The 20,208-nt window shown below is 38.4% G+C and overlaps 1 protein-coding gene across 2 annotated transcripts in view; it reads right to left on the bottom strand.

Annotated features, from left to right (window-relative positions):
• Window positions 1-56: 56 nt before the first annotated feature.
• The window catches only part of Orc2 (origin recognition complex subunit 2), a 52,180-nt gene continuing 32,028 nt past the window's right edge, over window positions 57-20,208 (bottom strand). For both annotated transcript variants that reach the window (XM_069995784.1, XM_069995785.1), the window contains 8 exons: window positions 19,853-19,962; window positions 16,107-16,239; window positions 15,422-15,518; window positions 8,251-8,397; window positions 7,006-7,177; window positions 2,321-2,382; window positions 1,661-1,779; window positions 57-883 (listed from right to left, as the gene is read on the bottom strand). In XM_069995784.1, coding sequence (XP_069851885.1) covers window positions 797-883; window positions 1,661-1,779; window positions 2,321-2,382; window positions 7,006-7,177; window positions 8,251-8,397; window positions 15,422-15,518; window positions 16,107-16,239; window positions 19,853-19,962 — 927 coding nt within the window. In that variant the 3' untranslated portion in view covers window positions 57-796. The remainder of the gene's footprint in view (window positions 884-1,660; window positions 1,780-2,320; window positions 2,383-7,005; window positions 7,178-8,250; window positions 8,398-15,421; window positions 15,519-16,106; window positions 16,240-19,852; window positions 19,963-20,208) is intronic.

Here is a 20,208-nt window from a genome sequence, read left to right on the forward strand (position 1 = left end):
TTCCAGTCAGCCATTACTATGCTACCCATCTGCATGTAATTTAAAAGAGAAGAATGTCCATTTACAATAATGACGTTTTTATTTTCTGTTCTGAAAGCAATTACTAAAATGCAATTTAGGATTATTTTCTGTAGCCTGGCTTCTCACTTCTATCATGAAAGCCAAGGTCCCTGGACAGTTAACCATACCGTGACTCTGGTCCATGTGCTTTCGGGATTGGGTGTACACGCTGTATACTCCTTGTACTTCTCCCACTCTCCCACCTCAAGTGTGGAGCCTAAATCCAAAAGGACCAAGCAAGATCACCTACTGCTTTTCCATCTACCTTTTCTTTCAGAAACAGAGATGGTGCTTAATTCACTCACCAGTTCCAATACATAGAGCACACTTAATAAAATTCCTGTCTTTGTACTTCCACATTCTAGAACAAGCATACTTGGAATCAATCAGCCCCAGTGTTAAAAGGCCCTCAGAAAATTAGGAATAGTATCTCTAGTATAAAAGAATTCAAAAACATCCAGTTCCAAATAGTCCCTGAGCACACTGTTCATCGCAGCAAGAAGTCTCCAGAGAGGTAATGGATGAAAGGCACTTTTTTTTCCAACTTGAGGACCACTGCATAGTATTAGAGATGGTGCACCAGTCTGTCTACTCAAATGTTCTAATTGATGACAGCACCTCTCGAAATACTAAATCTTATAAGCTGATAAAAGAATGTTGGGGGTAAACCCACACTTGACTAGGAGTGGCAGCTGGAGTACAAAAACATGGAAGGTTCGAGAGTGAAAGGGCAGCCTCAAGCCTCCTCCTCTTCCTTCTCCAAGAAGTCAGTCAATGTTGCATTGTCAACAGGAATAAATAAATACTCTACTCCATCTGTTCCCTAAAAAATAAAAGGACATTCAGTCTTTGTAAGCAAAGTATTTGAATCCTTACTTGATTTCTTTGATGCAATGTTTTAAATAAATGTCTTAAATATACAAAAGCAAAGGGTACAGAGGCATATGCATTTTTAAAGTGAGCTATAGTTAAGCCACTTCATAGCAGAAAAAACTAAGAGGGTAGGTACAGAGGTCATTTATCTTCACTATGCTTTAGATCCTTTGAACTCCTGCTCTACTTTAACTCTGACACTTGATTTCTTTGTTCATTTTTTTTTTTTTAGACACAGGTGTGACTCACTGTTCACCCCTATACTTTGAACTACAACGCTTTTCTGTGTGATGTGTATATTTGCATGCATGCATGCTGATCCTGGGGCTTGAACTCAGGGTCTCATGTGTCACCTGGCCTTTTCACTCAAGGCTAGGGTTTTTATCAGTTGACTCACACCTCTACTTCTAGCTTTTTGCTTTTAACTGGAGATAAGAGTCTCACAGACTTTCCTGCCTGATCTGGCTTCGAGCCTTAAACCTTTAGATTACAAACTAGGATTACAAGCATGAGGCACCAGCACCCAGCTTGGATTTATAAGGAATATTTTGCTCTTCTCAGAAGCAGGACTCATCTCTTCCTAAAACCTCCAGTCGCATATTCACTAACTGGATCCTTGTGACCCATCATGGAACCTCAGTTTCATATTCAGGTCTCATTGAGTCAAATGTATTTTTGTGCTTAATAAATAATATAAACTATTCTTGACCATATAATGCATTCTTACCTTCTTTGTTCTTATAAGTTTGTGGTCCCTAAATTCAGTTAGTTGAGCGCGGAGTGTCAGATCACTATTAACAAGGAATGCTTCTCGACACTGCTGGTAAAAATCTTGAAAAGGAAGTCCTGGAGAATTCCAAAGAAATGTCAATATAAGTCACCATTTTTAACCAGCCATACCCATATGTCAAAGAACACAGAACAAAGGTGTTGCTGGCATATTACACTAAAGCCATAAGTAAGTGTTGATTAAAAAACCAACACAAAAAAATTCTAGAAGTAAAACTAGAGAGAAAACCCAGGTATCACACATTGTGGTTTACAGCTTTTAAAGAGGACAGATTGCTGAAGATAGTCAATTGTGACCAAGGATTGCATAACCCTCCGGGCCCAAACATACTTTTCCCACCCAAATGAAACAAAAAGCCTGACAGCACAGGAAATTATAAAAGTGGGTTTGTCCTTCAATTCCTATTGGCAAACAACATGTTCAGCAGTGTATCAAAATTAGGCTGTATTCCTGCTTTAAAATGTGCTCTGTGGCAGATACACCACCTTGGAGTTTGCTGTGAGAAACTGCAGTGCTCATTCAATTTCAGAAAAAGGAATGTGAGGGGAGGGGATGTAAAAACAATTCACACAACTTAATATCATAAATGTTGGATACCAATGTAGGAAGGGTTATCCTGGTTATCCAGCTGATACTTTATTAGTAGCCTGAAAATCCCCCTAAGGAAACAAAAAAACAAACAGGAATTCAAATCAAGAAAGTTTAACATCGAAAGAATAAAATGCACAAAGAATGTCTATATGTGGTCTGTTCCTTTCTCCAAGGAACATACTATCTTTGACTACTTATAAAGGAGTATTTGTGGCTGGTTGGGTTTTTTTCCCTGACTGCAAATTAGTCATTCTTTATAGAAAATTTGGATAACGCAATAATGTCTAAAAAGGAAAACCTCATTCTTACAACAACCACTAACACTAGATATTGAGACCATATTGTATATACTGCTATAAAAAATCTTTGTGGAATGAGACAGTGTAGAAATACATAATCAAACACTTGCTGGGTGGGCTGGGAATGTGGCTTAGTGGTAGAATGTTTGCCTAGCATTCATGAAGCCCTGGGTTTGATTCCTCAGTACCACATAAGCAAAAAAGGCAGAAGTGGCACTGTGGCTCAGGTGGTAGAATACTAGCCTTGAGCAAAAGAAGCTCAGGGACAGTGCCTAGGCCTGAGTGCTCCAGGACTGGCAAAAAAACAAAACAAAAACAAATACTTGCTAGGTATTGGTGGCTCATGCCAGTAATCCTAGTTATTCAGGAGGATGAGATCTGATTGATTACAGTTCAAAGCCTGCCCAGGCAGATAAATTTTCTTTTATTTCCAATTACCTAGTGAAAAGCTAGAAGTGGAAATGTGGCTCAAATGGCACCAGCCTTCAGCAAAAACGCTAAGCAAGAGTGAGGTTCTATGGTTAAGTCTCAGTGCTGATACCAAAAAGAAAGAAAAAGAAAAAAAATCCCACATTTACTGTTAGACCATTTCAGACCTTACCTTTTCACTCACAAATTTTTACTGTATCTTTAAAAACTTACTACATGAGTTTTAATAGATGTGTAAGATGTATTACAAATATTTCCCTACTGGTTTTATGTTATTTTTCAATTTAGATGGCTTAAAATACTGGCTTTAATACTGTTTGTAGTATCTGGTGCTGGAGAAGGAATCAATTTGAATAACAAGGCTAGAAGGACTATAAGATTCCTTCACAAGTTCTTGGATTCTGGGCCTAGTGGCATATGGGTAGAATCCCAGCAAAACAGATAGATGCTGAGACAACACAGTTACACTGACTACTTGTGAGCTTGAGGCTAGCACAGATCACACAGCAAGATGTGTCACACACACACACACACACACACACACACACACACACACTACCAAAACACACACACACACACACACACAAACACACACACACACTACCAAAAGCCAAAAATATTAAACCTCCATATTTTTACTCTGCCTTACGCATTCTGGGCAGGCTGTATTTAATGATGATCCACAGAACAATTACTTTAATCTGAATGACTGCTCTGTATTCAGTAATGCTATTGATGTCTGTGCTGATTTATTTTTTTATTTTTTGCTGGTCCTAGGGCTTGAACCTAGGGCCTGAGTACCATTCCTGAGTTGCTGCATTTTTACCCCCTCAAGGCTAGCACTCTACCAGTTGAGCCACAGCTTCACTTCCAGCTTTTTTGTTTTTTTCCTAGTTTATTGGAGTTAAGAGTCTTACACACTTTCCTGCCCAGGCTTTGGATCTCAGCCTCCTAAATAGCTAGGATTACAGGTGAGAACCACCAGTGCCCCACTTTTGATTAAGATTTTGTGTGTGTGTGTTGTTGTTGTTGTTGTGGGGCTTGAACTGGGCTGAGTGCTGTCCCTCAGCTCTTCAGCTCAAGCAAGGCTAGCTCTACCACTTGAGCCACAGTGCCACTTGCAGTTTTCTGAGTGGTTTGTTGGAGATAAGAGTCTCAGAATTTCCTGCCCAAGCTGGCTTTGAACCATGATTCTCAGATCTCAGCCTCCTGAGTAGCTAGGATTATATGAGCCACGGACACCCAGCTTGATTAAGATTTTTTTCTTTTTCTTTTTTTTTTTTTTTTGTCATGAGGCCTGAACTCTGGGCCTGGGCACTGTCCCTCAGCTCTTCAGCTCAAGGCTAGTGCTCTACCACTTGAGCCACAGCACCACTGCTGGCTTTTTCTGCTTATGTGGTGCTAAGGAATCGAACCCAGGGCCTCAGGCATGCAAGGCAAGCACTCTACCACTGAGCCTCCTTCCCAGCCCCTTGATTAAGATTTTTGATCAATCATGTTCATTCCAAGTGAAGAATAGGTAAATCTGAGTTTATAGAATGAATCAAAATGACAAAATACTTTAAAAAATGTGTTGGAGGCAGTATGCAAACATTTATGCCAAACTAATAAATATTTTTATTAGTCAGTGCCATATTTAATGCTGTAAGTTCTACTGCATGCAACCCAATTTTATGCCTATCAATTTGCAATAGTCTTTTAGCAGTAAGTGTAATAGAAAAATAAGATAAAGATTTTCTGTTTCTAACATTAATATGATACTAATGCTTAACAGCATTTTTAAATGCTGAGGATTGAACCTAAGAACTCATGCATACTAAGCAATTGCTCTAATGTAAGTTACACCACCATCCCTCCATAAGAGTATGTTACTCATAAAAAGAAAAGAGTATGTTACTCATGAGAGTAACAGTAACAAAGTTCATTAAAATTAGCATCTAAAAGTTAACAAGAAAATCTTCTAGTACAGTAGGGTACACAGTGGTGTTGTGATAGTTATGCCAGGTCTCACATACAACAAAACCACACACACACACAGACACAGACACACACACACACACACACACACGCACACACACGCACGCACACACACACACACACACACACTATAATATTAATGTCTTGGGTTTTTTGGTACTTTTCAACTTTTAATTTTTTAAAAAAATTAATGCTTTTATTAATATTTTAAATAACATTTCTATGAGCATGTATTAGTTCTACAAGCAAGCTTCATTGTGACATTTGCAGTACCTCGGATAAACTCACTTCCTTCCATCACTCTCCCTCCTCTCCCATACCCTCTTCTGAACAATAATTTCTACAGGTTTCATTGCTCTATTACCATACATGCATATGAAGAGCTTGAATCATTCACCTCCCTCTCCTCTCCCACTGTTGCCCAGCCTCCCAACACAATCTGTTTTACTTTTGGATTTTTTTTGGGGGGTGGGGGGGTAGGGTCCAGTCGTGGGTCCTGAACTCCGGGTCTGGGCGCTGTCCCTCAGCTCTTCAGCTCAAGGCTAGCACTCTACCACTTGAGCCACAGCGCCACTTCCGGCTTTTTTTTTTTTTTTGCTTATGTGGTACTGAGGAATCAAACCCAGGACCTCATGCATGCAAGGCAAGCACTCTACCATTAAGCCACCTTCCCAGCCCCTGGATTTTTTTTTTTTAAGCGAGGATCTTGCTATGTAGTCTAGGCTGGCTGTAAACACTCAATCTTCCTGTCTAAGCCTCCTGAGTGCTGGGATTATAAAATTGAGCCACTACACCTGGATGAATTACTTGGTTTTGATAGTATATGGTGGTTGTGTGAAATACTTTGAGCAGTAGTTAGTGAAAAAATTCATGAGACTTCCCTGTAAAGTAACATCTTGCAAATCTGTAAATATTTCAAAAGGAAAAAACAGACACAGAACAGAAATTGCTAAATTAAAAAATGTTGTATTATACATTGTATATAATAAGATATATGATGTTATGTATATATGTGTGTATGTATTTGTATATATATATATATATCTAAAGGTCCCTATGCATCCCCATCCTCATGAAAATAATGATACTGTCATGTTATTAGATTTCATTCAGGATAGTGGTATTCTGATTATATATTTTTCATTTCCACATACTTTTTAACCTTTATTCATAATAATACGGAATTTGCATACGAATATTGCTTTACATGATTATCCTGCTCTATATAGCATCTGTTCCAAAAATGTTGTTTGTCCAAAAATGTTAGTCACACACCAGTCACCCCACACAAACTGAATTTCTAGTTACAATGCTGCTTCATGACCCAGAATGTAGTTGGGGTATGGTTTCAACTCTGTTCACTGATTCATAATTCTGTTACATTCAAGTGAGTCAGTATATGTACGTCTGTGTATACACACATTTGGTTATAATGGGTTTTAAACTTAAGTGTCTCATATTTCCTAGGCAGGTCTTTTACCTATTAAGCCACATCTTTTAGCACTTTTTGCTTTAAGTTATCTTTCAAATATGGTCTCATCCATTTTGCCTAAAGTGGCTGACCCTGAACTATAATCATTCTACCTAGGCCTCCCAAGTACCTGGGACCACAGAAATGTTGACATTTTTGGAGCAGGCTTTTAATTTTTGTCTTGTAAATATTTTCTATTATGCTACATGTTTGGAGCAAAAGGGATGAATTTAAGTGTAAAAAGTATTTTGCAAGAATGGGGGTGTAATTCAAATGGTAGAGTGCCTACCTAGCAAGCATGAGGCTCTAAGTTCAAACTCCAGTACTGCCCCCTGAAAAAGTATTTTGCCATCTTGCCTCATTGCTCTTTAAATATACAGTATTTTTTTGTGTGTGAGTTGGGAATTAAACCTAGGGCTTTATGCTTGCATCCTAGGTAATCCTATACCATTGAACTATACCCATAGTCCTCAAGTGCATAGTTTTTCAAAAATAACTATGGCTTTCATTCTTACCTTGCATTAGGAGTAAGGCTCCGTAAGACATGAATCAGAGAACTAAGTGGTAGAGATCCAGACTGCTTAACCAGAAGAGAATTCTCATAGGAAGTTTCTTCACTATAAGGACTATATGTAGTAGTTTCGTACCACAGCCAATTATAAAGACTCTGCTTTGCATGATCCCACACTATGGTATATGATCAACAAAAACAATTACAAATTATTTTCATACTGTCATGTTACTAGATTTCCTTTCAGAAAAGACTGAGAAAATATCAAATTTTAAAAGATGAATCCCTGGTTTAATCCTCAGAACCACATTAGAAAAAGATAAAAAACATCCTAAACATTGTCATTTTTATCCCTTGCTATCCAAATCAGTAACTCACAATCTGCTTGCAATGTCAATCAAAATCTGAACTTTTATTTGTACATTATGTACAAATTAAGGTATCTATACTATCTATCAAGGCATTCGTTTAAAGAATGATCTAACATTTTATTTTATACAATTATCATAAGGTTTGTGGATGAAGTTTATAAAATAAACGTTATAATACAAAGAGAAGAAAGAACAAAATAAAATAATATGTGGTCTCCTTCAGTTGCCAAATATCCTTTATTAGTATATGAAGCCTTCTTTTCTTTTCTTTTTTTTGGTCCAGTCATGGGCCCTGAACTCTGGGCCTGGGCGCTGTCCCTCAGCTCTTCAGCTCAAGGCTAGCACTCTACCACTTGAACCACAGCACCGCTTCCAGCTTTTTTTCTTTTTGCTTATGTGGTGCTGAGGAATCGAACCCAGGGCCTCAAGCATGCAAGGCAAGCGCTCTACCACTGAGCCACTTTCCCAGCCCCTGAAGCCTTATTTTCAAGAATTACTTTTTTTTCTTTTTTTGTCAGTCGTGGCACCTGAATTCTGGGCCTGGGCACTGTCCCTGCACTCTTCAGCTCAAGGTAAGTGCTCTACCACTTGAACCACAGTGCCACTTCCTGTTTTCTAGTGGTTAATTAGAGCTAACAATCTCATGGGGACTTTCCTACCTGGGCTGGCTTTGAACCAAGATCCTCAGATCTCAGCCTCCTAAGTAGCTAGGATTACAGGTGTGAGCCACTGATACCGGGCTTTTTACCTCAAATTGAATTTTTGGCACACCATATCTTTAAACATCTGATAGAGGGAAAGTATACTGAAAAACCATTAAAAAGGTCTCTTTCAAAACAAACAAACAAACAAAAACAATCCAGTAATATTGAACTTACTGAGAGGAGCATTGAGGTGATCAATAGATGCTATAAGGTGTATGTTGTGCAAAGATGACAACTGTCCGATAATTTGCTGGCTACTGTCTCCTCTCAACATTTGGCTATCCAAATTGTGGATAAGAAGGAAGAGTTCTAAAGAAGGATCTGAAAGGAACATGAATCCAATATTTAGTTTTAGTAAATATCTGTAAAGTCCCTACCACATGAACTATCTAGGTATTAAATATCAAAGTAAGCTGGGACTGGTGACTCATCCCTGGTATCCAAGCTACTGAAGAGGCTGAAACCTGGGGAATCATGGTTCCAAAAACAACGCAGGTAGAAAAGTCTGAGAGAATTCATCTCCAATTAACCAGTAGAAAGCTGAGCTGAAGGTGTGACTGAAGAGGCAAAGAGCCAGCTGTAACAAGCTGAGTAAACACGAGACCCTTGAGTTCAAGCCTTGGTAGTGGCAAAACAAAGACAAGTAATATAGGACAGAATAATGATAGCTAGCCAAGTGTGGTTGCAAATACATGCACTCCTAGCTACTCTAGAGGCTGAAGCCAGAGAATCACTTGAGCCCAGGAGTTTGAGGTCAGCTGAGCAGTATTATGCAATCCCATTTTTAGAAAAAAATGCTTAGAGGTATGCAATCTATTAGAAGATATATGTCATTTACTCATAAAGTAGGTAAGACATTATGGTTAGTGCTTAAACCAGATTCTAAAAAACAAGCAGTCTTAATAAACAAGACACATATAATAAATGAGACATGAACTGGTGCATGTTGAATTGTAAGGTAGGAAGGACACCATGAAGAGCTTCCATTAAAGGCTGGGAATGTGGCTTAATGGTAGAGTGCTTGCCTAGCATGCATGAAGCCCTGGGTTCGATTCCTCAGTACCACATACACAGAAAAAGCTGGAAGTGGTGCTGTGGTTCAAGTGGTAGAGTGCTAGCCTTGAGCAAAAAAGAAGCTCAAAGACAGTTCCGGGCCCTGAGTTCAAGCCCCAGAACTGGGGGAAAAATTTCTGATGGCTGCCAGTGGCTCACACATGTAACACTAACTACTCAGGAGGCTGAGATCTGAGGATTGAAGTTGAAAGTCAGCCCAGGCAGGGAAGTCCGTGAGACTTCTATTTCTATTGACCACCAGGAAACCAAAAGTGTGCTGTGGCTCAAGTGGCAGAGCACTCGCCTTAAGCTGAAGAGCTCAGGGACAGCGCCCAGGCCCAGAGTTCAAGCCCCACAACTGATCAAAATTTTTCATTAAACAATGAGAGACTCATTAAAACAAAAAAACAAACAAACACCTGATTATCACAAAAGCCAAAGGAGACAAGAAAAAAGTATGGTATTGACTGCTTAAAGCATCAGAAAATTCAGGGAACTAAATATAGAAGTTAATGAAGAAAGGATATTGGATAGGGCGGTCAAAACCACTATAGATTAAATGAGCCAAGGTTGGGGCTGGGAAGGTGGCTCAGTGGTAGAGCGCTTGCCTTGCATGCATGAGGCCCTGGGTTCGATTCCCCAGCACCACATAAGCAAAAAGAAAAAAGCCGGAAGTGGCGCTGTGGCTCAAGTGGTAGAGCGTTAGCCTTGAGCTGAAGAGCTGAGGGACAGTGCCCAGGCCCAGAGTTCAGGCCCCACTACTGGATCCAAAAAAATAAATAAATAAATAATAAATAAATAAATAAATGAGCCAAGGTCAATGAGCTCAATGAGCTTATTAGTAAGAAGAAAATTACAGGTAATCAACAAGCACACAGTTCAGGAATATGAAGACACAGTTCAGGTATATGTTGAAATACACAGTAAAAAGTAGGTGGAAATGTTTTGGGGCTGGGAAGGTGGCTCAGTGGTAGAGTGCTTGCTTTGCATTCATGAAGCCCTCGGTTCGATTCTTCAGCACCACATAAGCAGAAAAAGCTAGAAGTGGAGCTGTGACTCAAGTGGTAGAGTGCTAGCCTTGAGCTGAAGAGCTGAGGCGAGAGACAGTGCCCAGGCCCAGAGTTCTGGCCTCACAACTGACAAAAAAAAAAAAAAATCCTAAATTCTGAGAAAAAAAGGAAAAGAGTATGGAGGGTAGCAGAAGCAGGTAAATTTTCTTCTATGCATGTTTAAAAATCAAGTATTCTTAAGTCTCTCAGGAGACAGTTGAAAGGCAATCCTTTCAGAGAGTAAGTAAATTCTCTTCCATTGGAGGTAGGCAGAACAGGAGAAACAGCACAGACAATAGGATCCGAAAATACAGCACAGTGGTAGATCACTTGCTTGGCATGCAGAAAGACCTAGGTTCAATACCTAGCATGACAAAAACAAACAAAAAAATATATAGTGACAAGAGTCTGAGAAAAATTCCAGATCCCTTATCAATGACACTGACTCAGTGACTCAAGTATCTATTTTAACAATAGTATAAGCAATCTTTCTTGGCTGTCTTACAAGATCTGTAGTAAAAGGATAAAAATTAGTTTTTGTTATTTTGCAAGTAGGACAACATTTTGATATTAAAACAGATGTTATAAACCAAACAAACAGCCCAGAAAATTAAGACAAAATTATTCTAGCATATTCTAGCAATTGACTTTTAAAATAAGGCTGAAAGCTAGGCACCAGTGGCTCATACTTGTAATCCTAGCTACTCAGGAGACTGAGATCAAAGTCAGCCCAGGCAGAAAAGTCGATGGACTATTATCTTCAATTAACGACCAAAGCAGCAAGAAGTGCAGCTGTAACTCAAGTGGTAGAGTGTGAGCCTGGAGCATAAAAGCTCAGGTACAGAGCCTAGGCCTTAAGTTCAAGCCCAAGGACCAGAAGAATGAATGAAAGAAAGAAAGAAAGAAAGAAAGAAAGAAAGAAAGAAAGAAAGAAAGAAAGAAAGAAAGAAAGAAAAGGATGGAAGGAAGGAAGGAAGGAAGGAAGGAAGGAAGGAAGGAAGGAAGGAAGGAAAGAAGGAAGGAAGGAAGGAAGGAAGGAAAGGAAGGAAGGAAGGAAAGGAAGGAAGGAAGGAAGGAAGAAAGGAGGGAGGGAAGGAGGGAGGGAGGGAGGGAAGGAAGGAGGGAGGGAAGGAGGGAGGGAGGGAGGGAAGGAAGGAAGGAAAGAAGGAAGGAAAGAAGGAAGGAAGGAAGGAAGGGGCTGAAAGAACTGAAACAAACTAAACAGACTTTGTTTATGCTATAAACTTAAGAAATGTTTATATAAATGGTTAATTTGGGGTTTCGGGGCAATACATATTTTACTCTTGTTCTAAGAACAAGCAAAATTAGTGAATCTTTATTGTTTTTAGAAAACAAATACAGGTTAGCATCCTGTGAGCAGTGCTCACAGTATTTTTAGCAACCAATCAATAAGTAACTGTATTATGGTTCTGTTTAAAGGTACCTCTCCTTTTATTTATTTATTTATTTTGTTGTTGTTGTTAGTACAGGATGGCTTCAAACTGAATGAATCCTCCTGCCTTCATCTTCCAAGTGCTGGGCTTATAGGCATATGCTGCCATGATGCCCAGCTACACTTTTATTTTAGTAAACATTGATGATCCTCAAACATAGAAATCACCATTGACAGCACTGTAACTCAAAGGAATAACCAAAGGAACTTTATATAACACAGGCTAATTTTTTTCTCAAAGGCACCTAATAGCTTCCTTGTGTTTAGGAACACTGGTGTGTTTCACATATGATTGATTGGGAGCTACATTAAAATCCAAAACATCACCAAGTAACAAATGTAAAAAATGGGACAGTGTAGAGACTGCAAAAAAGACATTTGGATTGCAGTGGAAGAGTTGAAACAACATCAAACGCTTCCTTGTGTGACTCCAGCAGGAAATGTGTACACTCAAATTTTTGTGTTCTCTGCCATGTCCACATAGGATGGCCATAATGACAAAAACACTGGTCGGGAGAGGTTACACATAAGCGTTAGTGAGTATATTTTAAAATACACTTGGCCCTCTCTACCTCCATGTTTCGATGAAAAATTGTAGACATGCTCATGCCAATGTATTACAGCCTTAGTATCCTTAGATCCAAGGAGACTTCCATTTGGGATAAATCAGGAATACTCAGGATGCATTGAATCAATGCTGAGCTGTAGATGCTTGATTCATTTTTCCCATATTGCAACCCAACTTCCACTAAAAACATGCTGACTTTCAGCCAGGCACGTGGCTCACGCCTGTAATCCTAACTACTCAGGAGGCTGAGATCTGAAGATCAAGGTTCAAAGCCAGCCAGGGCAGGAAAGTTTGTGAGACTCTTATCTCCAATAAACCGCTAGAAAACTGGAAGTGGTGCTGTGGCTCAAGTGGTAGAGCACCTTGAGCCGAGGAGCACAAGGACGGCGCCCAAGCCCAGAGTTCAAGCCCCATGACCAACAACAATAAAAAAAACAAAAAACAAAAAACATGCTGACTTTCAACAAGTCTCAGTTTATCACTTCAATTATGCATATTAACTTTTACCTTGCTTTTGGGATACCATTCGTATTTTGGGAGATATAGTTTCACAAAAGGGCAAGCAAACACTTTGCAGATCATACACAGCACTGACTGAGGCCATCCATCTCTGCATCAACTGAGCTGCATAATGCACACGTGGGAATTTAGATTTTTTTGTTTTGGCTAGGTGCTAGTGGCTCACGCCTGTAATTTTAGCTACTTTGGTGGGTGGGATCTGAGAATCACTGTTCAAAACCAGCTGGGGCAGGAGAGGCCATGAGACTCATCTCCAATTAACTACCAGAGAACTGGAAGTGAAGTTGTGGCTCAAAGTGATAGAGCACTAGCCTTGAGCAAAAAAAAACAAAAAAACAACTCAAGGACAGTGCCCAGGCCCTGAATTCAGAACCCATGATCCACAAAAATAAAAAATAAAATAAATGGAATAAAATTTTTGTTCAAGAAACTTTTCTTTTTACCTTACTATTACTTTTTGACCATTAAAAAAAATACAATAGTCAAATCGCATATAACAATTTGGCCAATAAAGCAGGTTTAACTGTATTCTGTAAATTCAGTATAACTATCTATACAATTTACATTTACAATATTTTAGATAATACAAGTAATCTAGAGATGACTTAAAGTATACTGGAGGATCTATATTGGCAATATGCAAATGTGCTGTTTTATATAAGAAACTTGAGCATATGTGTGCATTGGAACCCACGGGAGATCCCCTTGAATACTAAGGATCCACTGCACAGAATTTTTATCCTTATTTTCAAGTGTGTCTAGTTGGTCTAAGCATGTATATTTTCCTGTGTGTGTGTATACGTGCTTGTGGCACTGGTCCTGGGGCTTGAACTCAGGGCCTTGGTGCAGTCCCTGAGTTTTTTTGCTAAAAGCTAGCACTCTACTACTTAAGCCACAGCTCCACTTTCTGTCTTTTTTTGGTGCTTACTTGGAGATAAGTTTCATGAACTTTCCTACCCAGACTGGCTTTGAACTGTGAGCTGCAGATCTCAGCCTCCTGAGTAGTTATGATTATGAATGTAAATTTTCAGTATCTATGAGAACTGTAAGTAAAATGAGTTTAGAAGTCTGACAGGAAGAAATTTGGAATAAAACTTTTTCAGATAAGAAAAATAAAAGGGAAGGGAAAATTCATTATTGGCAAGATAAACAAAAGTGCCATGAAAATAGAACTAGAACTATACTGTTAGACTAAAACGAAACTTATCCATGAAATTTATCCATGAACTCAATATCAATTAGTCATTTTAACTCTTTCTTTTTCATTGTCAGCTATGAGGCTTGAACTTAGGACCTGGGCACTATCCCTGAGCTCTTTTGCTCAAATCCAGTGCTCTGCCACTTTTGAGCCAAAGGCCCATTTCTGGGGGGTTTTTTGGTGGTTAATTGGAGATAAGAGTCTCACAGACTTTCTTGCATCAGCTAGCTTTGAACAATGATCCTCAGATCTCAGCCTCTATGTGGCTAGGATTACAGGTATGAGCCACTAGCACCCAGCTTTGTCCTTTTAATTCTTAAGAATTAAGTGACAAGTACGATGATTTTCAGAGCCTGACTAATCTCATTTTAAATTTTTTTCTTTTTTCTTTTGAATTTTTTTTGGTACTGGGGCTTGAACTCACCTGATTCTTATACTCCCCACCAGCTTTCTGGCTCATTTCTGACACCCTTGAGCCATGCCTCCACTTCTGGCTTTTTACTGGTTAATTAAAGATAAGAGTCTCAGGGATTTAGCTACCTAAACTGGCACTGAGTCTCAATTCTATGATCTCAACCTCTTGAAGAGGTAGGATTATAGGTGTGAGCCGCCAACACCTGGCTCGTTTCTAATATTTTGATACATTTACATAACTGAAAGATTCACACCAAAAAAATAACTCCCAAAAAAACCACACCTATCTTTGTTTTTCTATTCTACAGATCTTAGTACAGTATATAAATTATCTCAATACAGTGCTATTTACTCACAACAGAGACACAGAATGCTTTGTTCAATTTTTTTTTCTTGTGGTGCTGGGGACCAAACCTAGAGCCTTGAACATGCTAAGTAAATGCTCTATCACTGAGCAACACCTCAATCCTAGAAATGACAAAGTTTTTCAAAAATATTAAACATAAAACTTCAGATAACGATATACCAATCAACTAGAGATACTTCAAAGTGACAGAACAAAACTCAACAACAATTCTGAATCTTTTTTTTTTTTTTTGGGTCTGGTCGTGGGGCCTGAACTCTGGGCGCTGTCCCTCAGCTCTTCAGCTCAAGGCTAGCACTCTATCACTTGAGCACAGTGCCACTTCCGGCTTTTTTCTTTTTGCTTATGTGGTGCCGAGGAATCAAACCCAGGGCCTCAGGCATGCAAGGCAAGTGCTCTACCACTGAGCCATCTTCCCAGCCCAACAATTCTGAATCTTAAGAGAGTAGAAGAAACACTTTTGGTTAAGTGACATTCACCGAACAAGTTCATAAAAAAGTAAAAAACACCATGTAATTGTAACCTCTCTGTACGGTATTTTCACAATAAAAAAAAAAAGCCATTAAAAACAAACAAAAAAAAGTAAAAAACATTTTAGAGAAACCTAAATCAGCACTGATTTAAGTGCTCATATTAAAATAATCCAGATCTTCATATCTAGTTACACAATTACATAGAAGAATGTTTAACTCCACCATGAAACTTCAGATCACCTATTTTATATTACCTTCTTTAAATCTGTTTGTTATCCAGTCTAGCTGATCCAGTACACTTCGGAAGGTGCCCATATGATTGAAGACTTCCTGCGTTATAGAATTCAGGATCTACATCATCAAAGTACAAATACCAAATCAATCATAATTTATTCTGTAAATAGGATATATGCAACCAGAAAATCAATCTTTTTTATAGAAAATTAAGGATTATAAATTAAAGATTATAAAGTTTGAAAAAAAATCACTTAAAAATTATACTGGATACTTAATCAGATTTCATTTGGGGGAGGGGGGTCCCAAGGAAGCAGGGAAGAATAACAAAAGAGTAAAGATAATGTAAGGGGGCAAAAAAACCAAAAATTATTAACAATGGAAAACATTAGAAAACTATGAATTTATCAAAGAATTCAAGATAAATACTAATGACACTAAAAACAGAATACCATATTGACTAAACTATCATCAAAAGCTTTAAATTAATTCTCAAATGATGAAGAGGAAATAAGAGCATTTAAATAAAAATGATCGACCAAAATTGTATTGTAGAACTATAGGCCATTATTTATACTTTTATGATTTTTAGAGTACCAAAGTGACATAAAAGTATGATAAAATTGCAAACCCCCTAATCTTGTCCTTTAGGATATAGAAGGCCAAGGATATAATGTTACTTCCTTTAACATTTTTGGAACTTACTGATTTCACACCGATTCCAGGAAAGAAGCCATTGATGACAATATGAATGGAATTTTGCAGCACAGTGGTTCGAAATTTTTCTAGTAAATCTCTCTTAGAACCCAAACCATAAAGCACAATGTTGAACCCAAGGCTGTTAAGAAACACAGTATTTGTATTAAAACTTATTACCAATTTTATTATCAACCAATTTCTTTGAGTTTATAAAGATATAGAAAGGAGACCTTAAAAGAAAAATACAGAAAGAATGAAGCTATTTAAAATAACTAAATTACTGATTCCCAAGGCACTATTTTATTAACTATATGAAGATTTATAGTTCTCATTACCTTTTGAGTTCAAATGCTTAGAGATAAGATACTAATGTGGTTGAAAAAAGTAAAGCACAGTTGAAACTGATAAATTGGAAAGGTTATTAAACCATACTAAGATGTTAAGTGGCCTTTATTATAAGGATAATGAGCATTGAAAGTAACAAGTAAGGTAGGGCTGGGTAGGTGGCTCAGTTGTAGAGTGCTTGCCTTGCATGCATGAGGCCCCGGGTTCGATTCCTCAACACCACATAAGCAAAAAGAAAAAAGCTGGAAGTGGCGCTGTGGCTCAAGTGGGAGAGCGCTAGCCTTGAGCTGAAGAGCTGAGGGACAGTGCCCAGACCCAGAGTTCAGGCCCCAAGACTGGACCCACCCCCTCCCCGCAAAAAAAAAAAAAAAAAAAAAAAAAAGTAACAAGTAAGGTGTTAACCAAAGTGTTTTCAGTAGGAAAATAGCATGATTTTTTTTTTTTTGTTCGTCATGGGGCCTGAACTCTGGGCCTGCGTGCTATCCTTCAGCTATTCAACTCAAGGCAAGTGCTCAACCATTTGAGTCACAACATCACTTCCAGTTTTCTGGTAGGTAATTGGAGATAAGAGTCTCACGGACTTTCCTGTCTGGGCTGGCTTTGAACCATGAACCTAAGATTTCAGCCTCCTGAGTATAAGCATGAGCTACCACCTGCATCAGTTATTTTTTAAATAGGTTCTCTTTATGCCAGTGCTAGTGTGGACTCACCACCATACCCAGCCATTAGCTGAAATGGAGTCTCCTTAAGTGTTTTTTTTTTACCTTGAACTGTGATTCCCCCAATCTCTACCTCACAACTAGTGAGGATTTCAGGCGACAATCACTACACTAAGCACATTCTTTGTAGGAAGATCACCTTGGCTGCTTTAAGGAAATGGATAGGAAGGAAAACTAAATTCAGAATCAAAAATAAGATTCCCAATTCAGTGATGGGAAGAAAAATGTGATATATCAAAAGTTTTTCTTGAAGTTGTGGCTCAAATGGTAGAGCACTTCTAAGAAGCAAGAGGTGCTGAATTATAACCCAGTACTACCAAAAAACCAAAACAAAACAGTTAACTGTTTCCTGATATAGGCAAATACATAAATGAGGTGACTGAAATTCAGAGATAGAGTCAGGTGATTAATGTATTAAATGAACTCGACTTTATGTATGTTAAATTATCTATGTTTAAACATTTCAACATATATTTAGGTATTTATGTCTACTGCTAAGTCTGGGGTGGAGATTAGAGTTATGATGAGAGTCATCACATAAAATGAACAACAGTAAATAAATACATATATAAACAAGTAAACTAAAAATAAAGAGCAACAGAACGCAAGAAATTGATGAGCTCACCAAGCTAAACTCAACTCCATGACTGTTTACAAAGTTCAGATATTGGTGTTTCTGTGAAGCCTTTGTACCTATAGGATAGTCTAGGAATAGAAAAATGGGAAAGTGATAACCCTGAACAAGGGGTTAGGCAAGGTAAAGTATCAAAAAGAGGAAAAAAAATTCAGATAGCTAGCAACCTAACTGAAGTAGCTGACTCTAAGGTGTAAAATGGGAAGCAAAGCAAGTCAAAACAATTCAATTTGGAAGAAGGAATAAATGGAAAACTAAGGAATGGAATTTGGGATTAAAGAGCTGCCACACAAACTATAAATCTGAAATCCATTAGGTAGTTAATGAGAAAAGCTGAGGTTCTTGCAGGAAAGATAACTGTTCTCTTCCTAGCATAACCCTGGGGCATACTACCAACATAAAAGCAAGATCAGTTGAAATAACTGATTTCTATATTTTTCCTGTTCATGGACTTGCATTTTTATTTACTTGTCTCTGTTAACTGTGAATGTGAGGATATATTTATATTAGGGTAGACTATGAATATTTCCATGTGCTATGCCCTTTTTCATGTAAGCAAAAAAGTATTATGATTTGATTTTTTTTCTTCTGCCAGTCCTGGGGCTTGAACTCAGGGCTTGCCACTGTTCCTGAACTTCTTTTATTCAAGGCTAGCACTCTACCACTTGAGCCACAGCACCAGTTCCAGCTTTTTCTGAGAAGTTTACTGGAGATAAAAGAGTCTCGTAGATGTTCATGCCCAGGCTGGCTTCAAACCGAAATCCTCAGATCTCAGCTTCTTAAGTAGCTAGGATTACAGGTGTGAGGGTGCCTGGCCTGTGATTTGATTTTAATCACTCTTCCAGGCACTTTTATGCAAACAAATTTTAATCTGAGGTACCCTCCAAAGATATAAAATTGAATATTCTAATAAACAATTTTAAAATGCAGAATGTTTACAAGAGAAAAAAAATCTCATGGAATTCTCAAAGTATATGCATATAAAATTACATTAAGAGAAAGTAAATATGCCTGGACTGGGGCATCAAGAGGCAGACTGCTAGCTCAGAAAGTAGGAGGTCCTGAGTTTAAAAAAAGTAACATAGGGCTGGGAAGGTGGCTTAGTGGTAGAGTGCTTGCCTCGCATGCATGAGGCCCTGGGTCAGATTCCTCAATACCACATAAGCAGAAAAGGCTGGAAGTGGCACTGTGGCTCTAGTGGTAGAGCACTAGCCTTGAGCTGAAGAGCTCAGGGAAAGCACCCAGACCCAGAGTTCAGGCGCCACGACTGGCAAAAAAAAAAAAAAAAAAGTAATGTAGTAATACGTATTAGTTCATTTTAGAAACTTCTCTGTGGATAACTGAATTAAAATCTAATTGGTAATACTTATTAATTTGTGTGTATGTGTGTATATGTATGTGTGCATGCATGCACACATGCATATACATGGGCTAGTACTGTGGCTTGAACTCAGGGTCTGGATTGTCTTTTAATTTCTTCAATCAAGGCTGGTATTCTACATCACTTAAGCCATAGTTCTTATGAATTTCTGGTGGCTATCTGGAGATAAGAGCCTTCTCAGGTGGCTTTGATCCTTGATCCCCATATCTCAGCCTCCAAAGTACCTAGGATTATAGGCATGAGCCACCAATGCCCTGGCATATTAATCATTTTTCTCTCTTTTTTTTTTTGTCAGTCGTGGGGCCTGAACTCTGGGCTTGGGCTGTCCCTCAGCTCTTCAGCTCAAGGCTAGCACTCTACCACTTGAGGCGCAGCACCACTTCCAGCTTTTTCTGTTTATGTGGTGCTGAGGAATTGAACTCAGGGCCTCGTGCATGCAAGGCAAGCACTTTACCACTGAGCCACCCTTCCCAGCCTGATATTAATCTTTACAAAACCAAAACTACACAGTTTCTGAGAAGAGATATAAAAAGAGACTTGGGAAAATCTACTCAATTAATTTTGAAGTTTACTGAGAGAAAACTTTATTAAACTTTATTAAACTATTTGGTTTCACATAAAGACACATAGTATTCTCTACTTTAGAAGGGTTTGCAATGATAATAACACTTACTGTAACTGCAGCATCCACTTGTGAAATAATTTTTCATGTTGTTGATTTAATTGTTTAATTTCAGCAGAAAAGGAAGGAGAAAACTTGCTCAATAAATTACGCAGAGTTTGCTTAAAAAAAGAAAACAGAAATCATTCTCAAAACAAGTACATCATATCAACCTCCTTAGAGGCTGAGGAAGAAGAAACTGAGCACATGTGAAGCTCTGGGTTTATATCCCATTACAACAATAATAACCACAACACATACAAAAAAAAATCAAACCTACAAATCTGAAAAAAATGTAAAAGCTTAAAGGTTTATTTTTTAGTGTTTGAACTTAGGACCTCACATTTGCTTCACTGGCACTCTATTGC

This window comes from Dipodomys merriami, unplaced genomic scaffold (genome assembly GCF_024711535.1).
Source record: "Dipodomys merriami isolate MVZ:Mamm:240054 unplaced genomic scaffold, mDipMer1.0.p SCAF_49, whole genome shotgun sequence".
NCBI classification, from domain to species: domain Eukaryota; kingdom Metazoa; phylum Chordata; class Mammalia; order Rodentia; family Heteromyidae; genus Dipodomys; species Dipodomys merriami.